The 24596-nt window shown below is 37.9% G+C and overlaps 1 protein-coding gene across 1 annotated transcript in view; it reads right to left on the minus strand.

The window, feature by feature from the left end:
- The window catches only part of BTBD9 (BTB domain containing 9), a 145015-nt gene that overhangs the window by 16504 nt on the left and 103915 nt on the right, over positions 1–24596 (minus strand). The window contains exon 10 of the mRNA XM_081940840.1: positions 257–335. Within this exon, the coding sequence (XP_081796966.1) occupies positions 257–335 (79 nt within the window). The remainder of the gene's footprint in view (positions 1–256; positions 336–24596) is intronic.

A 24596-nucleotide genomic window follows, 5' to 3' on the forward strand; every position in this document is an offset into this window, starting at 1 on the left:
TACAGAAGAGGTTCTAAAAATTTTGAAACCCACCACTGATATGTATATACATTCAATAATTTTGTATATATTCCTACATTTGCAGGAAACATTTTCAATCCCCAATGCATTCTGTATCTTTACATTAAAAGAAGTATTTTTCTTCTTCACTAGATTCTTTAAACAGAAAAAAGTTAATACTTGAGTAAGGGCAATTGAGTGACATGTTTTATAACTCCATGTTCAGCATGCCACAGAATTTAATCTATTACATTACCTCATTAGCTGTGTTGTGAGTTCCAACAATTCTGATAAAAGATGCTGGTTGTCTATCAAAACTTACAAGTTGCCAGGATCTGCACAAGAAATAAAAGGGATGCAGAAAATTAAAACAATTGCACACTTGTTTTTTTAAATAAAAGGTAAATATTTTTTTCTATAGTAATCCAACATATTCTTGCATTAGTATGCACACTTATTTTTATCTGTTCAATGCTAGCATTACCTTTCTGGGGAAGACAAACAGCTATATAAAAGCAGATCAACTCAAGTCAGAAGTATAGAACACAAAATTCAAAAGAGCAATGCACCTGTACTCAGGCAAATGTATATTAGTGTACTGTATTTTTGGAAAATAAAATATGAGAACAATGGCAAAGAAGTAGTGAAACATTTAAGCAAAACTGAATCACTTCAAGCATATGGCATTGATCTTTATCTAATGTCAGGTTTCACAGGTGGAAGCAACTGAAATGCTGTCAGTCACCACATTCTGTTGGAGCTAGTTTCACTTTTAAACAAAATAAAGGAATATCTGAATGAAAGAAGAACAAGAATTTCTATGGTTCTAATAACTGCTCTGAAGAGGTAGGAAGTACACATTTTCTTATTCCACATAGAAGTGCCTTTTCTTGTAACTGTTATAAATGGAAGAAATCAGATTTCTTCAACTGAGCCTAGTTATTCTAGAGGTAAATATGGATCAATAATAAGCAGAATCTATGTTATGTAGTACTAAAAAAAGCACCTGGCTTTTGAAAACCGAAGGTTTCAAACAGAAATGATAATTATGACAAAAAGGTGGGGTTATGTTATTCCTGTGGGCCTCGAAGCTAGGGCTTTCTAGATTCCCCCTCTTCTGCTATTTTAGAAAAGACCTGCGTTTTTTCTTAGCTTAAATTACAATTCTGTGTGTTCTCCACACCAAACTACAACTGGGTTTGTGCATCACATTAAATCGACACCAACTGTGCTTACTGTTTAGCATAATATGTGAATTTTATTAACAAAAAGGATATAATTACTCATATTGAAGGAATCAACAATGTGGAACCTGCAGTACCTCAAGGACCTAACATAATGATTTTTAAATTGTTGCAGTCTAACACAATGTTATTTTCTTTTATGGTGCTCGAAAAGGCTCATGACCATGCCTTTACCCAAATATAATTTTGGCACCTCTTTCTTCTCTCAAGAAGGAAAGAGAAAGAAGATTTGAATATTTCCTTATAAACAGTAGATCATTACATTGGATTAATATATAATCAGATTATCTTTTCTCCTGAAATCAATTTGAAGATAACATTACAAACTTTATACATAATAGAGCCTAACATAATTAAAGAAATGATAATAAGACAGCTAAAGCAATTTGATGAACTTTTGGAGGAGGTTATCATTTGGATAGCATTGTATTCAAAAAATACTTACATTCTACTAAAAAGCAAAAGGAAAGGAAAGAAAAACACAGAAAGAACTGCAACGCTGTTGTTTACATTTATAGTCAAGATTTGAGCTGGAATATTGTACAGTATAGCAAACAGCTGTAAGAAAGAGTTGATCTGATCTAGGTAAACTTTTTATGACATTTTCACATACTTATTCTTTTAATTCCATTGGGTTTCAGAATTATAATGAAGCAGAAAAATAATTCCACTTTTATAAATTCAGGACATCAACGTCACCAGGGAGAAATTTAATATCTTAATAACCCCTCCCCCTCAATTGCTCTCCTCTATGCAAAATCACATGAATACAGTCCAGTAACAGTTGTACCTTTCTAATGCCATCTAGATTAGTTCTAACATAACTTTGCTAGTGTTGGTTTATTTTAGCAGACTTGCTAGAAAAGCATCTAGTTGGATAGAAAAGGCTTAGGCACATTGAATGCTGTCATGCACAGAGCAAACATGTAAATTAGTGATGTCACACTGATTTGAATACATCTACTCTAATATATGAATAAATTAATTTCAATTTCCTGAATATGCCACATTTTTTCTAGTGCCTTAAGTCAGCATTGATTCCTGGTGACTGCCTGGTCTACTACTTGCAGTTTTCTTTGGAAGCTTTTCAGAAAAGGTTTGCCATTGCTTGCATCCTAGAGGTGAGAGAAAATGAGTGATCCAAGGTCTCTCATCTGGCTAATATGCGACTAGAACTCATAATCTCTCTGTTTCTAGCCTGATGTCCAGATGTGTTACCAAACTGGCTTGCATTATCATTGTTTTTTGTTCTTTCTTTGCATAAGAAACTACAAAATCAGCTATAGCTAGAGCCCAATTTTTAAAAACCCAGCTTTTTGATATGCTACCTACTACAAAACTATTTCTCTTTAGTTGAAATCTGTGCTTATTACAAAAAAAGGGGGGGAGGAACGATTTATGTAGACATTTGTAGACAAGAAGAGAGTTATGCCCTTTTAGAAACCTATAATATCATTTTGAAGATTAAAGAGAAAATAAAGTGCCTTAGCAAATACTGGAACTTCTAGTATATTATTTACCTAATACTAGAGTACAGTAGAACAGAATCAATTTGCACAAGAAAACTGCATATAAAGGCATTGGCATTATGCCCATCTAATTGGATACCTCAAGAATTACGGCTCCTAAAATGCCGAAGTTCAAAGATGTACTTTTCATAAAAAACACTCAGAGGGACATAGAAGCTTATCCAAATTCTAACTGAGCCTTTTCTATCTCTCGTAGGTAGTAGGAGCCATATACAGTCTAACTAAGAAAGTTGTGTGGTACATAATTAATTTAGGATAAAAGACAATTTTCAGTCAAACAACTCCTGAAGATTATCTCTTAACTACAGGTTATCAAGTTTATATAATCTAGATAATTACAAATTCAACAGTGAGGGATTATAATTTTAATTGTTTATCTTTGAGTCAATCAGTTAAATCTGAGCAAGTTTTTTTATTTCCAATATGTCATTCTAAATGCAATTTTCTAGGGGAAATACTGACATACAAATTAGCAAAATTAGAAATGTTTATGCAGTAAGAAGGAAAATGTATTCATCCATGGATTATTTTTTTAAAAAACTATTTAAATAAACCTGAAGAGATACAATTCTGTCTTTCAAGGTGGCATGTAAAATATTCAAGGTAGCACCTGAACTACTAAAAATAAATGAGAGATTTCTAATTCCTGGTGTTGTGAATTAGAGTCTTTCCAGTGTCTATGTAAAAACAAGAATGAATTTAGGATATGTAAGATATTAATAGTTACGTGCTAGAAACACAGAATGAGAAGATGTATTAAATGCATGCGCACTGCGTCCATGAAACCTTTTCATTTACAAACTGAACTGTAAGATTGAACTGAGTTTATTTATAAATGGACAGAGACCATTATGCAGTTTTTATGCACTGTAAAACTCAATATCTCTTCGTGTCAATAATTCTCTGTGCTACTTTTTTCCAGGAATAGCCATTAACAAGTAAACAACTAGTGTAGTAGGTTTAGTAAAACAGCAATGGATGATAAGACTATTTTTTCTATCACAAATGATAGAGAGAAAATAGAAATGATGATGTTATCTGCTGGGATTTGTGAACCTCCAAAACACATACTTATAAAAATCAAAAGTTTATAATTAGGGAAATCAATACTTTCATTTGAGGCTTACACTTTGCCGACAAGACCAGCAATCAAGAGCCTATGCTGATATGAGGGTCCTCAACCTGAAAGGCAAGACTGCATGATGCACAACAAGCACAAGTCCCCCAGCCTTGTTGCAGCCCTAGGGTATGTTATTTAATACTCCATATTTCACCTCAGCCATCCCTCCCAACTCTCTTGTTCTGCTTGAGTCCCCCAAGGAGAGCTATAATTGTTGATTAGCATTCCAAAGTCATGCTTGCATCCTGTGCGCCCGTCATATTTAATTACATTTAAACTATATTCATCTTCAATAATAGCCTGAACATAATTTAGATAATTATCCCTTGCGTTCTCTTTCTCAGAATCTGTCTGTCTCAGAGCTCCTTGAAATGAATATTGCTTTCTCTGCTCAAACACATAAACAGACTCTTGGGCCAAGTACTTTCATCTTTCAAACAGCAACAGCTGTCACTAAGAAATTCCGTGGCTCTGTGCATCCAGTCAATTCAAAGTGTAATCTTCATGCTTTCTGCTGTTTTATTTGGGAGGCAGAAAAGAATACAATTATTCAAGAATAAAAGTACCCTATACAAGTTTCTTTTGTTCCTTAAAACTTTAAATGTTTTTGGCATTTAAATACTCGACTGATCAGCTACTAAAGCGATTAAAGCATTGGTCCTGGATTAGAAAGAAGAAGGCTCAAATCCTCACAGAAAAATAGGACTAATTGGATGACTATGAGCCACCTATTCTCTCTCAAATTTCTTATAGAATTGATATTTGAGAGATTTTGAGCTCCCAGAGAAAATGTCAGAATGCAATGAATTATTCACATTTCCCTGAATTTTAATTTCCCTGAAGTTTTTCTTCAGATAAACCAAGGTTAAAGGGATAAAACTATAAGTCATTAATCTGTAATAATAATTACAATGTAAAAGGTTGCTATTGAAATTGCTTTTTTATATGATACTGTCTTCATGTTAATGAAATAAATCATAAACAGGAAAGCAGAAAGAGAATTCTACTATACAAATCCTGTATCAATCTACTTCAACTTGGTTCTTAATGATGCAGAAATGACTTCTATAGAGAAGCTGTGTCCACCCAATGTGGAACACATGTTTTTTACGCATAATATCTTATATTCAATCTTTAGATAAAAATTCTTTAAGTAAACACTGCTGAAAAAATACCTCTTGATAACCTTGGAAGGTAAAGAGATGGGTGAATGATGGAAACTTATGTCCAGACTAATAGTATATAACACAAGAATGTTTTTTTTAAAACTAAGAGAACGTATTGAAGAATTAGCCTAGAAAAGATGAGTAAAGAAGAGATCTTTGTCTCCCTCTTTTTTTCTTATTAGCCAAGGGTTTATGCCTATTTGCAGAATAGGTGACTCCAAATGTTTGGAAAGGAAACTCATCCCTTACAATTTATCTATTTAGGATATTGATCTGTGTTATAATTCTGTCAAGTATAAAGTAACACTAAGGCATCAAAGAAATTTACACAAAGAGAACTAAGCCGGCTTCATACAATGTCGCCAAAAGTTAGAGTGGGAGAAAGATGAGCAGAAGGCCTCTGTATTACTTTTGGTCACAGTATTTCTCCCCTAATTACAGCTTCCATTCAATATTCCACAATTGGTCTTTTGTTTGCACAACTAGATGTTTGTCTTTTGTCTTTTATATCGCATAGATACAAGTCTGCTCTTGAGAGTCTTTTAATTAGTAGAGGAGGTTTGGTAGGGCATGGGATTTGTTGAGTGGAGGTGGCAGAAGATGAGGATGTGTGCGAGCAAAATGTGATCTTCCAGCAAAATACCCAAAGAGAAAACAATATTGTTCCTTTTTTTTTTAAACAACCTGTCTCCATGTTGCTGAGATAAATTAATGGAATTCAAAATGTGGAGAATTGAAAATTTAATAGGATTACTATTGTTAGTTCTGAATTTTCTTTTTGAAAATGCCATTTTGATTTTTAATTAAAAGCTAAGTTAAACTATGGAATATGAAACTCTAAAATGCTAAACTATTGGTTAAACCTAAGCATTTTGTATTGTGCCAGATTTACATTAGCGAAATAATATATTTGTTATTATATTAGTTTATCATACATCATTTAATGAAGGACTAACTTACTTTTTGTCATATTTAAGACCTCATATAATTCTAGAATAGATACTCAGTAGGCATAATGAACATATCTGATCAGCCAAATTAAATATTCTAGGCTTTTTATGTTTGGTAATTGGATCATATTAACCTTCTATATATTTAAGTTGCCAAGTTACTCACACAACCATTCACGAATACAGCAGTTTCAGGGGAGGGGGTAAATAGCTTGCCTTTGAAATACATGCGGTAATATGCATCACCACAGGGTAAAGTCTTCAATATCATGAAATATATAATTTAAACTTATCTGCAATAATTATAATGGATAATTATTTAACCATTTCATCTCTGAAATAGCAAACTGTAATATAATAATGCACATTGAACCTACATACAGTAGATTATTCAGTGAAATTAGACAAAATCACTATAATTTCATATCCGAATTCAAAGGTCAAAGTAAATAAATATGCTTTCAAAAGATCAAAGTATTCTGAAGAAAGTAGCATAATTTACAGTTATCTTGGACCAAAATTTACACTTTTTAAAAGAAAAAAATGTTTAGCTGAAATGTTTAGCTGAAAAAGCTTAATATGCCAAATATTATGGTATTCCAAAATACATTATTTCTTCCATCTGGGCCAAAGAAACAATCTTTAGCAAAATACTGCAAATAATGAAATAATATTTAGCTTCTCCAATCTAATTTATTTTAATATGCTTATATTTAAGGTGTTATTTATGTTTCAACCAGTCAAACACAATAAGAAATTGATTTACTTAAAATGAAACCCATAAAAAATACCGGAGGTTATCTGTCCACCCTGTTTACCATACAACTGTGAAGTACTGTTTAGTGAGATATTAATATTGTCATAGCTGCATAAAATAAATCTGCTAGGGCTTTATTCTTACTTTTATGTTTCAAGTTTCAGAAAACTACTCCAATATAACAGATTTATATAGCATGAAAGTTTCTTGAGAGGGGGGGAAGTCCCAATAGTTCTCTGCCCCAAAGATTTACAATCAGAAAATGGGGGGAAAGAAATAAAAAGTTGGTAAGCAAACAGCTATAATTTATTTTTGATTGTGAATTGCAACAAAGAGGTAACAAAGCTTCCATGAACAAAGGAGTAAGTGCAATGTTGTGATACTCAAAATAATGTTTCTTTCAAATCTCCACTGCTAAATAAAGACAATCAGCCATTTGGTCAGAATGGGCAATGTATGGTTTGCCATGTACTTTTGCTGGAAAGGGCTGATGGGAACCGGAATTCAGCAACATAGGGAGTGGCAGATGCTGCCAACTCTGCTTTGGGCTCATAAAGATAACTCTGACTTCCTCATCCTTAGATGGCAAGGAAAACATGAGCCCAGGTTGGGCTATCACCCAAGGCCTATTTACTCAATCAAATTTTGCAGTATGACTTTTTCCAATACTCACACTGATTAAGGTGTTATCATAATATTGTAGACAGGAAATATTCTTACACATTGCTTATATCAGTGGTTCCCAAAGTGTGCGCCGCGGCTCCCTGGGGAGCCGCGCTATTGTCATAAGGGCGCCGCGAAGCCGGGCGCCCGCTTCCCTCCCTCCTCTCGGGCTTTGGAGGGAAGCTTCTGCAAAAGCCCGGGCATGACAAGTCTCCCAGGCTGAAATTTGCCGAGCTGTACGCGTGCGCCTATTTTCCACGGTGTGGAGCAGCGGCGAGATTCTGGGCGGCGAGCGATGATTCCGGGGGGCATCAGTGGGGGGGGGCAGGGTCCCCCTCGCGTTCCTCATCTTCCCGGATGGCCCCTGGAATCATCGCTCGCTGCGCAGAATCTCGCCGCTGCTCCACGCCGTGGAAAACAGGCGCGTGCGCACAGCTCGGCAAATTAAAGCCTGGGAGACTTGTTGCCACTCGCCTTTGCAGAAGCTTCCCTCCGAAGCGTTCCGAGGGAGGGCTGTAAACTTCCCTCCGAAGTCTTGGGAAGTTCTGAGGAGCCCCCCAAGGCAAAACGCCGCTGCCAGGTAGCTAAAAGTACGTCTCTGATTCGTCTCTGTCAGTCTCTCTCTGATTCCCTCTCTCACTCCCTCTCTCTGTTCCTCTCTCTGTCTGTCTGTCTCACTCACTCACACACACACACTGAGTGTGTGTGTGTGTGAGTGAGACAGACAGACAGAGAGAGGAACAGAGAGAGGGAGTGAGGGAGGGAATCAGAGAGACACTGACAGACAGACAGACAGACAGACACACACACACACACACACAGAGGGGGAGGGAGGGAGAGAAAGATAGACAGACAGAGAGAGAGACACACACAGAGTGAGTGATTAAGTGAATGAGTGAGAGACAGACACACCCACATACACAGAGTGACAGAGAGAGAGGAAGGGAGGGGAGAGAGACAGAGGGAGACACACACACACACACACACACACACAGAGAGAGGGGGAGGGAGGGAGAGAAAGATAGACAGAGAGACACACACAGAGTGAGTGATTAAGTGAATGAGTGAGAGACAGACACACCCACACACACAGAGTGACAGAGATGGGGGAAGGAGGAGAGAGAGACAGAGATACAGAGAGAGAGAGAGAGAGACAGATAGACACCCAGAGAAAATGACAGAGGGAGACAGAGAGGGAGGGAGGGAGAGAGAGACAAAGAGCCAGAGAGAGAGAGAGAAAGAAAAAGAAAAAAAGAAAGAAAGTGGGAGAGAGAGATGAAAGAAAGAAAGAAAGAAAAACAACATATGACCACAATTGAGCCCAAAATTTTGGTTGCTAAGCAAGAGCGGCTCTCCAAATAAATTTCAATCGTGGTTTTGGCGAGATTTGGCTCAGTTGAAAAAAAAGGTTGCCCACCACTGGGCTAGTGTGGTGGTTAAGTTACTTTTCAAAAGCTATTTTTCTGATCCAAGATTTGAGAAGTTGTGCAGCGAACAACAAGCCCATCCATCCCATTAATAATTTTAAATCATTAAACGATGTTCAATAAATTGTGAATTTAAAGCTCGTGTTTAATTTATTTTTCAATTAACCTAACCTTAACGAACTAAAAAGTAGATTTCCAAATCCTTAAAAAGTCAAAAATTAAAAAAAATCGGATGTACCTATTAAGGGAGCCGCGGAAAAAATCCGAAGTGTTATGGGAGCTGCAAACCGAAAAAGATTGGGAACCTCTGGCTTATATGATTCAGACTCTCATAAAAAATCTACCTACCATGTATGAAAATGAGCCTATCATTGTATTCTTCTAAAATTATAGAACTACAATAATCAATGAGGGGATTTTTATGTAAATCTGGACATTTTATGCTCAGGATTTACAATAGAAATAAATCAGAATGGACAATGCATATTTATTACAACAGAAAATCTATCAAAAAGATTTAATGAAATCTGGATTGAGCCCCTAGCATTTTTCTATAAAGTTCTTATCATGCTTGAAAATACAGAAATGTTAAAATATGAAACAGAACAAAATGTGTAAAAAGTAGAGCAAAATCCAACTAATGAGTTTTTCTCTATCCATTGAAGACTTCTAACAGCTGAAAAGGATCAAGACACGGATACCAGCAATTTCCTCAGCCCTGTAGCCCTCACAACTGCCAATATTTTAATAAACTGCCATCTTGTGGAGCCTGGAGGCAGTGAGGGTCTGGATGCATGCGGGGGGAGACGACCACAGACTTTGACTGCAACTTGGTAAAGCTGAGTGCCTTGGGTGCATGGAGCTCCAGGTTCCAGGACTTTGCTTAGTCATTCAATCCCTCACTCAAGCCCTCGTGGAACAGAGATGTTACATGGTCATCCTAGAGGCTCCAGGAACTGCCCGCATGGCTGCCTTCTGTACTAGGTGAAGCTTCTGGATACCCTTGAAGAGTATCCAGAAGCTTCACCTAGTACAGAAGGCAGCCATGCGGTCAGTTCCTGGGGCTCCATGAGCTACACTGGTTGTGAGTTTCCTTTTTGATCCAATTCAAGGTGTTGGTTATCACCTTTAAAGACCTTCATGGCACCGGTCCAGGTTATTTGAGAAAATGTCTCACCTAGTTAGGTTATTTGTATATGCACTTTTCCTTACTGCCCACAGCTCCTCAATAAGTAAAAGTAAATATTATTAATTTATAGTATGTTCAGTTATATGAAATCCAGTAATTATCTGAAGGGATATCTTTTAAAAAGTGAAGTAAGTCAAGCTCAACAACTGGTTATTTTCTGGCACATTCATGTAATCTTCTGATATCAAGCCCAGGCGACAAGCCAGTCGATCAGTTTTTTTGTTGCATCCAATGAATCTATAGCTATCTCCATCAAAATGCAGACATGACTCAGATGCTGCATTTGATTGGGCAAAAGGGTATTCATTGATCCAAAAAGCAGGCCCTGCACCTGTGGGGATAATGCTAGGAAGATGATAATGCATGCAATTTTCTTGACAGAATTCAGAAGTGACTTGCAATTGTTTTCTTCTGGATATCCTTTCAATTCTGAAGTATAGATAATTGTCCTGGGATTCCCTAATGATAACTTATCCAAGTATTAACCAAGCTGGATTTTTTTGTAATCTTCACAAGCCCTAGTGGTCCTAACTCAAGTTGTATGCCGTGTGTGTATATATATGTGTGAATGTGTGCAGTCAAATAAACTGCCTAAATGATATTTCAAACCTTTAAAGAGACACAGCAAGTTGTACAACTGTTACTGAATTCAAAAGACAATTAAGTATTCCCATTTAGCAAATATGCGGGAATTCAGTTTGCTAATAATTCTTTTTCTACCTACTTGCTAAGACAAGCTTAAGAAACAAAGCCATCTAACTAATAAGAAATGTGGCTGAGTTACTTCCAAGAAAGTATGATTCAAAGAGGACTTGGATATCAATGTGCTGCAGGTTTCTCCACACAATCATAATATTTTATATTGACCCTGATGTTTAAAGTACCTTCAGATTCTGATTTAATGTTCTTATTAGTGTTAACATGAAATATCTGATACAAAAAGCTGTAGTTAATCATTAATCATTGAGAGGAGGAAAACCACATAAAGGAAATAAAGAAATTAAGGAAAGATTGCACCAGCTATAAGCCTTAATTGTACTTTCAGATAAGAGATAAATTTGGATAAATATCATCATACTCTGGTAAAGGAACTTATCTCCTTTGCCTAGAAGATCATTCAAAATAATTACTAAATTGTAATCATTGTGAATAAAATAGTATTAATTTAGTTACCATTTATTGAGGTATCAATGGTACTAGGATGAAAGTATGCAAGTTCATTTCTAGAAGCAAAATACAAAAGGGAACAGGAGCTGTTAGAGCTGGAAAAGAAAAAAAACAGTGATTTCCCCTGAAATAATATCTTTGAGTGTGTGTGTGTGTGTGTGTGTGAGAGAGAGAGAGAGAGAGAGAATTCCTCTGAAATAATCTCTCTCTATGTGTGTGTGTGTGTGTGTGTAAATTGCTCTAAAATAATGTGTGCACGTGAGAGAGAATTGCTCTGAAATAATATCTATGTGTGCGTGTGTATTTGTGTGTGTGAGAGAGAAAGAGAGTGAGAGAAAGAAAGAAATAGAAAGAGAAACTATGACTACTACCTTTTAAATTATGATTTATTGTTCATGAGAAGCAATGAAAGCCATATCATTAGAGACCTATGAAGCTGGACTGATAATATAACTTGAGGAAATATAATCTCACAATAACGCCACAGGGGAAAAATTGAAGACCTAATAATTCTTTTATTTTTTGATTTCTATGATTCATGTATTTAATTTATACTGGTAAAAGCTTCTCTAAAATGAATCAATAGTTTAATACTGTACAATTTTAACTGCATTATGTCAGATAGGTGATGTTAAAAGATTCACAAGTCTTACATCAGCAGTTAGTATGAACTATGATTTTCAATATTCAATAGCAATCAATATTCTAGTTAGGATATAAACTATTCCATAATAATGAAAATTTTAGGAAGCTGTCAATTGTTTCATTAGTTAAAATTACAAAAGCTGTACTTTTAAATGAAATCTTTTAATTGTAGTAGAATGAAGGATTACATTTTTAAAAAAAAAATCTTTGGAGAAGACTTTCATCCTAACCTTTTTAAAAAAATAATTCAAAAAATTCCAAAATCTTATTGGCCTCTTAGTCTGACTCTTTAGTATGTTTGTAACTTGTTAGAAACAATGTTCTAATTATTTTTAAGAGCTGTGGTGGCACAGTGGTTAGAATGCAGTACTGCAGGCTAGTTCTGCTGACTGCCAACTGCCTACAATTTGGCAGTTTGAATTTCACCAGGCTCAAGGTTGACTCCGCCTTCCATCCTTCCAAGGTCAGTAAAATGAGGGCCCAGACTGTTGGGGGCAATATGCTGACTCTGTAAACCATCTTAGTGAGGGCTGCAAAGCACTGTGAAGTGGTATATAAGTCTAAAGCAGTGGTTCTCAACCTTCCTAATGCCATGATCCTTTAATACAGTTTGTCATGTTGTGGTGACCCCCAACCATAAAATTATTTTCGTTGCTTCTTTATAACTGAAATTTTGCTACCTTTATGAATCATAATGTAAATATCTGATATGCAGGATATATTTTTATTGTTATAAATTGAACATAATTAAAGCATAGTGATTAAGCACAAAAACAATATGTAATTATAATATTGTGAAATATTTATTTCTAATTACAAATAAATGGAATTTTGTCTGGGAAGTTTAAGAGCAAGCTCCCGGCTCTAAGTGGAAAAAGTGCCTTTCTTTTAAAAAGAAAAAAAGGAAAGAAAAAACAAAACAGCCACCAATTCTTCCTTTCTTTCTCTTTCTCTCTCTTTCTCTCTCTCTCTCTCTCTCTCTGTGGCTCTTTGTCTCTCCCCTCCCTTCCTTCCTCTCTGTCTCTCTCTGTAATTCTCTCTCTGTTTCTCTCTGTGTCTCTCTCCTCCCTTCCTCCCTCTGTCTCTCTCTATAATTCTTTCTCTGTATCTCTCTGTCTCTCCCCTCCCTTCCTCTCTCTGTCTCTGTGTGTCTCTGTCTCTCTCCTTCCTCCCCCATCTCTATCTGTCTCTCTCTCTCTCTCACACACACACACACATACTGTGGTCACCTCACCTACTGTTCTTTGGCTGTTGCACAAGCCCATGTGGCACGCACTGCCTTCTTCTGACAGTTGCTTCGTTTCCAATGGAGGGGGTGGGAATGCATGCGTTTTCCTTCCTCTGCATGGATTTCCCACCCCCTATTGGTCCCGTTTTGTTGCTGGAGCTGCTTTTGCTGACTCCAGCATGGCGGTGGGACTCTTGCCATCTGTTTAGTGGCCCGCCTTCTTTGCTTAGGCAGGCAGAGGAAGAAAGGAGGCTTGTGATAAAGCACCCCCGCCACCAAGGGTGAAGGGGAGCACCTTCGCCCTCGACTATTGCATGCCTCATTTCTCCACCCGTCCGAACTAGCAAAGAAGGCAGGCCACTAAACCGATGGCAAGAGTCCCACCACCATACTGGAGTCAGCAAAAACAGATCCAGCAATAACAGGACCAACGCTCTCCCCCTGCCCGTCGCGATCTCCTTTCATTCTCTGTCTGCCTCGTTTGGGCAGTATGGGGGCTTTCTCGCCCACCACTAAACTGCCCACTCACCCACATTCAAACCAGCCCACCCCCTCCTGTCTTTCGGCATAGGCTCTCTGGAGGGGGAGGGAGGTTCTTTCCAAAGACTGGCTTCTTTCCTTTCCTCCTGCGGCTGGAAAACAGACATTTTTACAGCGGCGCAGAAACAGTCCCAGGCAGTCAGTTCTCCCTTCCCCAAAAATTTCCCATTGCTGCTTGAGCCACTTTGCTGAATCCGGTGCGGTAGCGGGACTCTTGCCATTGCTGAAAGCTTCGCTGGCAGCCGCTTCTTGCCTTTGGAGAGCTTTGGAAAGCCTCAGAGAGCAGCTTCTGCAGAAGCCCGGGCGACTGAGAAGAATTTCCCGCCATTACGAAGTCTCCAAGACTGTAATTGTATGGGGTGTGCACGCACAGCTATGTTTTCCACGGCGTGGAGCCACAGTGACACTCTGCACGGCCAGCGATGACTCCGGAGCCCATCTGCGGGGGATTTCGAGGAACACAATGGGGAGTCTAAAGTTTAGAGTTCCGATAGTCTTAGCAACCCCTGTGAAAAGGTCATTAGACCCCCAAAGGGGTCGCAACCCACAGGTTGAGAACCGCTGATCTAAAGGCTATTGCTATTGTTATTGAATCATGAAAGTGATTTAAGAAATGAGGCCTAGTGAACTTTATGTCCATGTAGTCTACATTACAACTGTGAGCTTGGTTGAAAATGACTCCAACTGCTCGACTCACAATTCAATCATAAAAACTTCAGTTCCCTCAATATAATCATTAGGATCAGTTGTCAGGAGTACAAATGGACAATCTCACAATCTTTCCTTTTTCTAACCAGAGTTTATCACCTGGCCACCAATCTATGCTACAATACCGTCCTCATTCCTTCCTTCATGGACACTAATTCAGTATCATTCCTCACTAGAAGCAAATTGTTTTGTATTTTGAAGAGTGTTATATGTAATCGATACACATTATCTGTAGTTATTTCTATTAAAAAATAATTTTGGGAAATATCTGGCTTAAGATACTTCTGAGTTACTCTTGTCATATAAAAATGTAAGAATTGAAGGAACTTTGGCGCTTATCTAGTCCTATATCCTGCTCAGTGCAGAAAACCATTAATGTAGCATTTCTGATAGATCCAGTCTCTGTTTAAATACTTCCAGTGAAGAAGAGTCCATTACCTTCCAAGGCCTGTTCAATTGTTGAATGGTTTTTGCCATTCAGATAGCCTTACTGGTATCTAACTGAAATCCATTTCCTTATAATTTAAACTCACCTGATGTGGTCCAGTGACATCTCACATTACAACCACATCGCTTAGTGATTGAAACTCTAGTCCCAATTGTAGTTGTAAATTGAGGAAAATTGAGGAATAATGTACTGTCGTCATCCTCCTCATCTTCATCATCATTTTAATTGTATCCTGCCTTTCTGCCTAAAGGGGATAGGCAATTGATGACTTGGGTTTTTTGCTACCCAAGCTCAGCAATAGTGGAATTACTGTATTCTGTGAGTTTTTTTTAAAAAAAAGCAATTTTGATTCTTAACATGTTGCCCTTTTCTAAATGTTTGGACTCGGTCAGCTTCTGTGACAATTTCACAGAACACTGCAAGCTGAATCATTCCAAAAACCACAATATACCACTTTTCTCAGTTCTGGAATAAGACAAATATAGTAATTGCTCGTGAATTTTATTTAGACTTCTAAAGCAAAATGCTGTATTTTCTACTTCTAGGTTATGACATACTGCCAAGATTCAAAGTACCTTGTATATGGATGACAGAATGAGTCTTACTTAAAATAAGAGCTATGAAATAATGAAAAACCTGAAAGCATTCTTTGAAATCTTGAAATATGAATGTCTAAATTCATAAACAGTACATGGTGAATGAAACAAAAATAGTGTAACAATATATAAACAGTGAGGTTTTTTATTTTACTAGCAACTCAGAGAAAAATTATGTCTTGGAACAAATGTATTAATGTATTATAATAAACTACATCTTCTTTCATTGTACCATGAAAAATTCCATATGTTCCACAGTTTACAGAATTGAAAGTAGAATATTCAATGTTCTAATGGCTAAGCATATTATGTGAATTTCCACTGATCTATAGACATTAATTTATATTTTAAGTTATGCACAACAATAATATATTGCTAGATTAGGAAGTTGTATAAACTAAGACTCATGCAACTTTAATAGTGACAGCTTTTTAAAGATGGAAATATGAATTAAGGAAAATGCTGAATCCAGTTACTAAATAGATGTATTACACCACTTAAAAACATTTTAGCATTTTGGACTTCACTATGGTTATCTAGCTTCAGAAATCACATAATTTACATTGCTTAACATTTATAAATATTAAAAGAACAAATGGAAGATAAAACTTTGTACACTATATTTTCCAAGTAAATGTAGCTGGATGGAGTGTTTTAACTGCATTATATATTCATTTGGTCTGGCAAGGGTGTGTAGGACTTAATTTTCTTAAGTGGCATTTCATAGCAAAAATGATAATTGATTTTAGATTTGTGGGTTCCGCCTTCTAAGTGGTTGACAAAAACAGGTCAATTAAACCCTTCTGAAATTTTTTTGCACTAACTAAAATTACTTTCCAAAGCCAGAATTTGATATTTCTTTGAAATTAACCATAAGGTTACACCATATGGCATGACAAATTGTTAGTAAGGAAAAGTGTAAAGTTCTAAGCCCTTCTCTCAATTATTTGGACAGAAAGGAAAGAGCACACTGTATGTTCAAAAAAGCTCACTGTGGCTGTCTGTATACAAAGGGCTAAAAATGGTTTAACTTCCATAGACATGCAGTCAATGTATCTAGATTTGGATACATTGGATGGGATCTGAATTGAGAAATATATTTATATTCTCCATTATTCAATTCTCCTTAAATAAATGAAAAATGACACATTAATGTGATGTTTATGCTGACGTGACTCTTTATCTTCTCAGAATTAAACTAAATAGTTATGGCAACCAACTCCTCCATTCCAACATCATCTGACTTATTCTAGGCTTCAAATGGTAAAAAGAAAACATCCAGCTTGCTGTTAGGCTTCATGGAACTTCTAACATACAGTATATCTTTTAATTTATAAAAACCACATGCCATCTCTGTGTTATATAGAACCTTAAGACAAAAGTATAAAGCCGCAGCAGCCTGGGAAACTCCAAATGCATAGTGCAAAGCTACCGTGCCCCAAGAACCCCCAGCTGTGTCTTGCAAAGCTGCAATGCCCCAGAAAGTTCCAGTCACCCCAGCAACGGAATGCGCCAACTTGATGCAACCAACTCACCACTGCCTCCTTACTGCAGGACAACTCACCACAGCTAACTCACCACAGTGCAACTCACCACAGGACAATTGAACAATTCAATTTAATAATTTAAACATTTTTAAAAAATATTTTTTATTATTCACATTTTATTTTGTCTTCCTTTGCATCCTTTCTTTAATGATTCTATTCCACCATTTCTTTGATATTAGTGTAAGTCTTGTCCTGCAGCAATTGACCATGGCTAGTTATCCTGTGGCGAGTTAGGGTAACTTGGCTAAGGTGAGTTGGCTATGGTTAATTGTCATAGAACACACCCACCCCCAGCAATGCCAAACAAAGTTGCAATGCCCTGGCAAACTAAAGCTGCCCCAGTCCAACTCTGCACTCCAAGGTCTCTGCCACCTTCACCATCTTCTTGCTGCCACTGCTTATAAGGTCTGCCTACTCGGGCCCTTTACAAGACAGAAACTGTCCACATGAAGCCATTTCCAGCTATCATGAAGAAAATGCATGCATGAACTTGGGGAAAAAGTCCGGCTGGCATGCCTAGGTCAGCAGCAGAAGCAAGAAAGGACAATTAGAGCATCAGGGGCCATGGACTACAGAGGACCAAAAGAACAAAGATTTGGGGGAAGTGGTGGCTGTGGGGAGTTACGGCACCAATATGGTCATAAATGCAGGTGGGCTGGCAAGTGCCTGAATTTTGATCTTGTAACTATAGACCATTGCAGTGGTCACAACTATGGGGACCAGTTTTAAGTCCTTTAATTCAGTATCATTTTACCTTTGAGCGGCCTTTGAACAAATGGCCATAAATCAAGGACTACCTGTATTTAAATATCTATATATGTTGAAATTTCAATATAGTAAAACACGGTAGTGGGCAGAGGAAATGGCCTTCAATAAATATCAGAAACTCCTTATTTCATTCAAAGATAAAGGGAGGGAGGTGGGAAGCACATTCAGATTTGCAAGATTCTGTTACTAAAAATAGTACTGACCTAGATGGCATTGGTTTCCTTGTCAGGTTTATGGTAAAGAATGGATGTGCAGCTGTTAAGCAGCTGTTTGCCAAGCTTCCCATAAGGGACCATTCTGACTAAGCTGTCCTCTCTTTGAACTTAAAGAACAGAATGATATGTAGGGAGAAATGTCAGAGAATAATCTGAATTCAAAATCAAGGTAGAAAGCTTCGGGCGTGTAGTCACTTTTTGTTTTTGCAGTGTCCTAAACTCAGCGACATCTTTTTGGAGATATCAAAGGCTACTCCACACATTTTAGGGCAATATGGGAGGGGAAGGGAGGTGCAAACGATGAAAGCAACTTTGCACTGAACCAATGCAAGCTCTTTCCCTTTTGAACATGTACCATGACATCGCACACATGTACAAAAACAGCAGGGCTTCAGTAGTTTTGACTACAAGGTAGTCAGGTGCTTTTTTTTTTGAAATTATTTTTTTTAATTTTAATTAAACAAAAACACAAAAAAGACTCATTCTTCATTACATCTTGCAGAAAGCGTGTCGATTGGTTACAGATAACTTTCATGCATTTCTTCCACAGTCATTACTTACTGTATAGATCATATTAGATTATACACTTTAAATCAAAAATCTTTGTATATCTTACTATCAATGTACCAGAATTCTCATTTGACTACAATTATTTGAACGTGCTTTTACTTCAAATTATTCATACTTAAAAACACAACCACATAATGGCATTCGCTAGCTATTTCAAAAATCCTCCAATAACATTACACTTTTATGGCATATTCTAAGTAAAAGTAAATTAATAAAATTTCTAAACCTCCCCGCCCTTTTGTTTTCCCCAACTCGCTGTTTAGAGTTTGTATACAAGTTGCTTTTACCAATACCAGAGCATGTATATATTATTGAAATGTCAATATGCAATCGCTTCATTGAGTGAGGGGTTCCTGCCAGCCGCCTTGAAAGAGGCGATTGTGAGGCCCTTGCTCAAGAAGCCTTCCCTGGACCCGATGGAGCTAGCAAATTATCGTCCTGTCTCCAACCTTCCTTTTTTAACGAAGGTTGTAGAGAGTGTGGTGGCTCAGCAGTTCCCACGTCACCTGGAGGAATCTGAGTATCTAGACCCGCGCCAGTCCGGCTTCCGGCCCGGGCATAGCACGGAGACGGCCTTGGTCGCGTTGGGGGATGATCTCTGGAGGGCCAGAGATAGGGGTTGCTCCTCTATCCTGGTCCTATTAGATCTCTCAGCGGCTTTTGATACCATCGACCATGGTATCCTACTGCGCCGGCTCGGGGGGTTGGGGGTAGGGGGCACCGTGTTGCGGTGGTTCCGCTCCTACCTCTCCGAACCAGACGCAATGTGTGTTGGCAGGGGAGCAGAGGTCGACCCTGAGGCCGCTCACTTGTGGGGTGCTGCAGGGGTCGGTCCTCTCACCTCTCCTGTTCAACACATATATGAAGCCGCTGGGCGAGATCATCCGTGGTTTTGGGGTGGGATACCATCTGTACGCTGATGATACACAGCTGTACATTTCCACCCCAAACCACCCCAATGAGGCCGTTGAAGTGATGTCCCGGTGTTTGGAAGCCGTACGGGTCTGGATGGGAGACAACAGACTCAGACTCAACCCCTCCAAGACGGAGTGGGTGTGGCTACCGGCCCCCCGGTTCAACCAGTGCATTCCATCGCTGGCCATTGGGGGCGAGCAACTGGCCCCCGTGGAGCGGGCGCGCAATTTGGGCGTCCTCCTCGACGCCCGACTGTCTATGGATAACCATGTTGTAGCCGTGGCGAGGGGGGCATTCCACCAGGTTCGCCTGGTGCGCCAATTGCGCCCCCTATTGGACCGGGATGCCCTCCGCACAGTCACTCACGCGCTGGTGACGTCTCGCCTGGACTACTGTAACGCTCTCTACATGGGGCTCCCCTTGAGATGCACCCGGAGACTGCAACTGGTCCAGAATGCGGCCGCGTGGGCAATCATGGGGAGAACGAGGATCTCCCATATAACACCTCTCCTGCGCGAGCTGCACTGGCTCCCTGTGGTCTACCGGGTGCGCTTCAAGGTGTTAGTTACCATCTTCAAAGCGCTCCATGGCACAGGACCTAGCTATCTGCGGGATCGCATTCTGCCCCATACATCCCTGCGACCAATTCGCTCTCACAGAGAGGGACTCCTCCGGGTGCCGTCCACCAGGCAGTGTCAGAGGGCGGTGCCCAGGAATAGGGCCTTCTCTGTGATGGGCCCAGCCCTCTGGAATGACCTCCCCCCAGATATCAGGACAACGACCGATCTCCGCTCCTTCCGCACGAAACTCAAGACCCACCTGTTCCAACTAGCCGGCCTGGCTTAACTAGAACTTTCTAACTCCCTGGCAATTTTAATATTTTAATATTTTATACGTAAATTTTGGGGTTTTTAACTGTTTTAATTGTTTTAATTTATTGTTATTTATTTGAACTTGACTGTTAAATATTGGTGTTACCTCCTCCATGCCACACCTGTATTTTGATTTAATTGTACGTCGCCCCGAGTCCCTTTGCGGAGAGGGGGCGACTGATAAATCGAAATAAATAAAATAAATAAATAAAATAAATCCATTTCCTTGTTATTATAATTGGCTAAAAATCATTTACTATTTATATCCCACCTCCTCTCGTCAAAACCAAAAAACATTACACCTTTATGACAACAGCTAAATAAAAGTTTGTTAATAAAATTTATAGGTCTTTTTCCCAGATCGCAATTTGCAATTTATATCCAAATTTCTTTTACTAGTTTGCCAGTACATACATACATACATACATACATACATACATACATACATACATATAATTAAGCTGTATCCATTATCATTTCATTATTGTTATTATAGTTAATTATTTGTTGACAAATAAACATTTAATAACAATCTAAAACAATCTAAGAATTACTAAATTGCTACTTATTACTCAACCAAAATTAACTAATTTTTTATTATCAACTTTCATTGTCAACCTGTATCTTTCCAGTAACAAAACAGTCTTATCTCTCTTGCCAATTGTGGTGTCAGTCTTCTTTTTATCTCCTTTATAAGGTTTTTATAGACTTCTCTCCACACTTTGTTGCTTGAAGGATCCTTCAGGTAATCCCGTTGCCCTCCAGTTGTTATTAAAGTTAGCTTGTCTTTGGTTATCAATTGTGCTTCTGAAAAAAAATCTCTTCTTAAATCCATCATCATTACCCTTTTTCTTCTTCTGTATCTTGGAATCTGGGGTAGAGCTCCAGTTCGTCAAATTCCCTCTTCGATATTCCTTCGTTCCATTTTCAGCCACATTTGCTCCATTAATAAATTCATCTGTTGTCTTGTCTTTATCTTCAATCTCCCCTTTAATTTTTGGGGCTCCAACCCCTTCATCTTTTGCTGTGAGGAACACTAATTTTTCCAACTTCTTCTCAATTCTCCCATATCCTTCCAATAGATTTTGAATTCCAACTTTGATATTTTGGAATTTTAAGGTTTCCTCATCTGAATGTTTCCATGTTTCCAAAACATTTAAGGTTTCCTCATCTGAATGAATCCATGTTTCCAAAAAAGAAGAAGGAAAAGAAAAAAAAAACAAGTAGCCACTGCCACTCTAGCCTTCCAGGCCTCTTTTATTTTTTAATTTTAGGTTGACTTAAGCACAAGTTCTTTTGTGCTCTTCAAAAGAGAAGGGTTCTGGTTTTATTCCCCTTTCTCTTCCCTGCCAAAATAGTTCTCAAAAGCATCTGCAAAAACAATTCATGCCCTTGGCTCTTTATCAGTTTCTATAAACAAATTGCAAACCCTTCAGCTATAAAGTCAGTAAGATCGAAGAGGAAAAAAGAAGAGATACGTTGTTTCAAAAACTCCACCTCTGACCTCCGAGTGGCAGTGTTACTACTTTTCACTTTCTAATATTTATCTCTGGCTTATAGGAAACAAAGTTCTTTAATAAAATTTAATAACAAGTAATAGGAAGAAATGTTAAAATAAAAAGGAAGGTTTTAGTCCAGAAGTCAAAAAATAAAGTAACAAAAAGCAGAAGAAAAAAATTAATCCGTTCATTTTAAGAGGAGAAATGAAAAACATTGGAAGCACTTCAATCCACAAAGTATAGTTACAAAGAAAAAAAAATGTTTTCCAAAACAATCCAGTATAAGTTAATTTCGCTGCTTAATTCTTTTGCTTAAGGATCAAATTTGGCTTTTAAAAAAAGTTTCTTTGGGCAGTCTTTCCCAAAATAGAAAAAAAAAATATCTCACCAGATGGACTCACTTTCTCTTTTCACTTCCTTCCTTCCAGAGCCGCCCCGACTTCATCAGCCTGGGGCTGCCTGTCTACCGCCGGCTTGAAGAGCTTCCCTTGGGTTAATCAGGGACTTTGTGGTTTCCCTGAGACCAGCAAGGCTTCGTCTTCCTGATCACCGTCTCTACGGGACGGTTTAGGTCCAAATGGACCACCCAGAGGCAAAAGTGTCAACGGCGGTCTCAGAGAGTCGAGACCGCACGTTGTATCATCGCGACGTTGGTTCCTCGTTCCCTTGCAGGTGCTTTGGATGGAGGGCCAAAGATGAAGGTGTATGGTACATAATTACAATTACTAAAACTATGAAAATTACAGGGTTTATTATCCAATTTAGCCCTTGGTGACAGTTTGTTTGAAATACAAACAAATGTATACAGCAGTGGTGGGTTACAGGCGGTACGCCCCGTTAAAGGCGTACTGGTGCCTGCCCTGAGCACTGGGTACCGTTCTGATACGTTGCTCCAGAGGGCCCACCTGTATTTGAGCTCTTCAGTGCTTCTGCGCACGTAGCGCACGACAACCTGTGCGACGCTCTGCCGAGCAGCTGGAGCGCCGTGGAGACTTGCGGAATCGTCACAAAGGGTAAGGGTGCGCTGCATGTCTGTGCGCATGCATTGCGCGCATTCATATAGTGGACACCAGGCCCCGCTGAAACCGTGAATCTGGAACCCACCACTGGTATACAGTGATAGATCAAATAGATCACTAGAAAAATCCAACAATTGAATACCATTATAGGGGATTCATCTCCCTGACCCTTCCCCCCCTCCCCCTTTATCTTTTCTTCTCTTAGGATTTAAAAATGTTTTCTACTTTGGACTCTTGAGACTTTGTGCTGACTATTCAAGAGAAGAAATATTTTCTTACCTTAAATTTGCTATTTTTTCAGTTTTAATCCTGTTGTTGACAAGTTTCTCCTGAGTTAGTCTTTTGGGGCAGAATGCTTAGCCTTCTGAGCATGTCCAAATAGATTTAGGCTTCCCCCCACAAACATAATTTTTGAATTTCTCCCCTTCTATATGGCACTCTGATTTTATTATTTTGAAGGGTTCAAAATTCACTATTAATTTTTGTTTTAACATTTTCCTCATTTTCTTTTCATAAATGAGTATTTCCAGGAAATTAGATTTGTATCTATACCTTTAGATTGCTGTCTTCTATTTTTCATCCAAATATGGAAGAAACTTTCCCTGGAATCTTTGCTTCTTATTAAACATCTGTAAAGATTTCCTTTCTTGTTATAAAATTTGGACTTGATTACTATATAGATGAAAATCTTAGAAACTCTAATTAACTTGGCTAATAGAAGTTCAGGTGAGGCTAGAATCACATATTAAAGTGCTACTAACTTTGCCAAAGGGTTGGTTTTTTTTTTTTTTGCAATAATTTCAGGCAATGAATACAGTTTTTGTCTTCTAGTAGATTTCACTAAAAATGAAAGTGAATTAAATTTTAAATACTGGGTGTTACAGTGACCCCATCTTGTGGTTTACATCCATAATTGTACTATCCCTGTAACTATTCCTTGTTTCACATTCTAATCATGTATATTCTTCTGAATTTTATTTTTCCTAAAATACATTTGTCCCATGCATATAGTTTCCCACAATAATGTGAATTTTTACTTCATAGAATAAAAAATATTTAGTAATTTCCTTCTTTTTTAATTAATGTAACACACACCCACACACACTCAGACAAAAAATGCCTTTTCATTTTTTTAATGATTTACATAATTCATAAAACAAACCAACAAAAATCTGGATAATACACTGACTTTGATCATATGAAACAATTACAATGTGTCTAGATTTTGCTGATGGTGTAGAAATAGCTTTATAAAAAGTAAAAGTTCACTCAGATTTGCCTCTAGTGGCTTCATGGCCTCAGTCCTTAGAATTTTGTTTGACCGCTATTGAACAGTTTTTCCAGTACCTTCTTCTGGGATATTATTTAACTTCCCGTTCTCTCTTATACAATATCATATTTTATGAAAAGCCAAAGAATTTGATTTTGAGGAAATTGAAATTGGCAACCCTACAATATTTCCTAAAGGATCTTCCTGTCAGTATATTGACTATTTTTCTAAGATATATAAATGGATACATCCTAATAAACTGGTTCACATTTTATTGCTAGCTGCCAATTTCCGGGGTATTTAAAATTATAAATAATTGCTCTGGCTAAAAAATGAACACAATAACAAAGAACTCTGGGAAACACTACAATGAATGTCACCTTTATCCAACACACTTTAACTTTATTAGCCATTGTGTTTTTACTAACAGAATAATTTATTTATACAAATATTTTATATTATTTTTGCCGTTTTCTTTTCTCACCATTATTTTTTTCCCTGGTTTATTTTCTTTATGTATTTTTCCCTAATTTTGTTTTTCCAA

The sequence above is a fragment of the Natrix helvetica genome, assembly GCF_964273705.1.
Source record: "Natrix helvetica genome assembly, chromosome: 2".
Lineage (NCBI taxonomy): Eukaryota > Metazoa > Chordata > Lepidosauria > Squamata > Natricidae > Natrix > Natrix helvetica.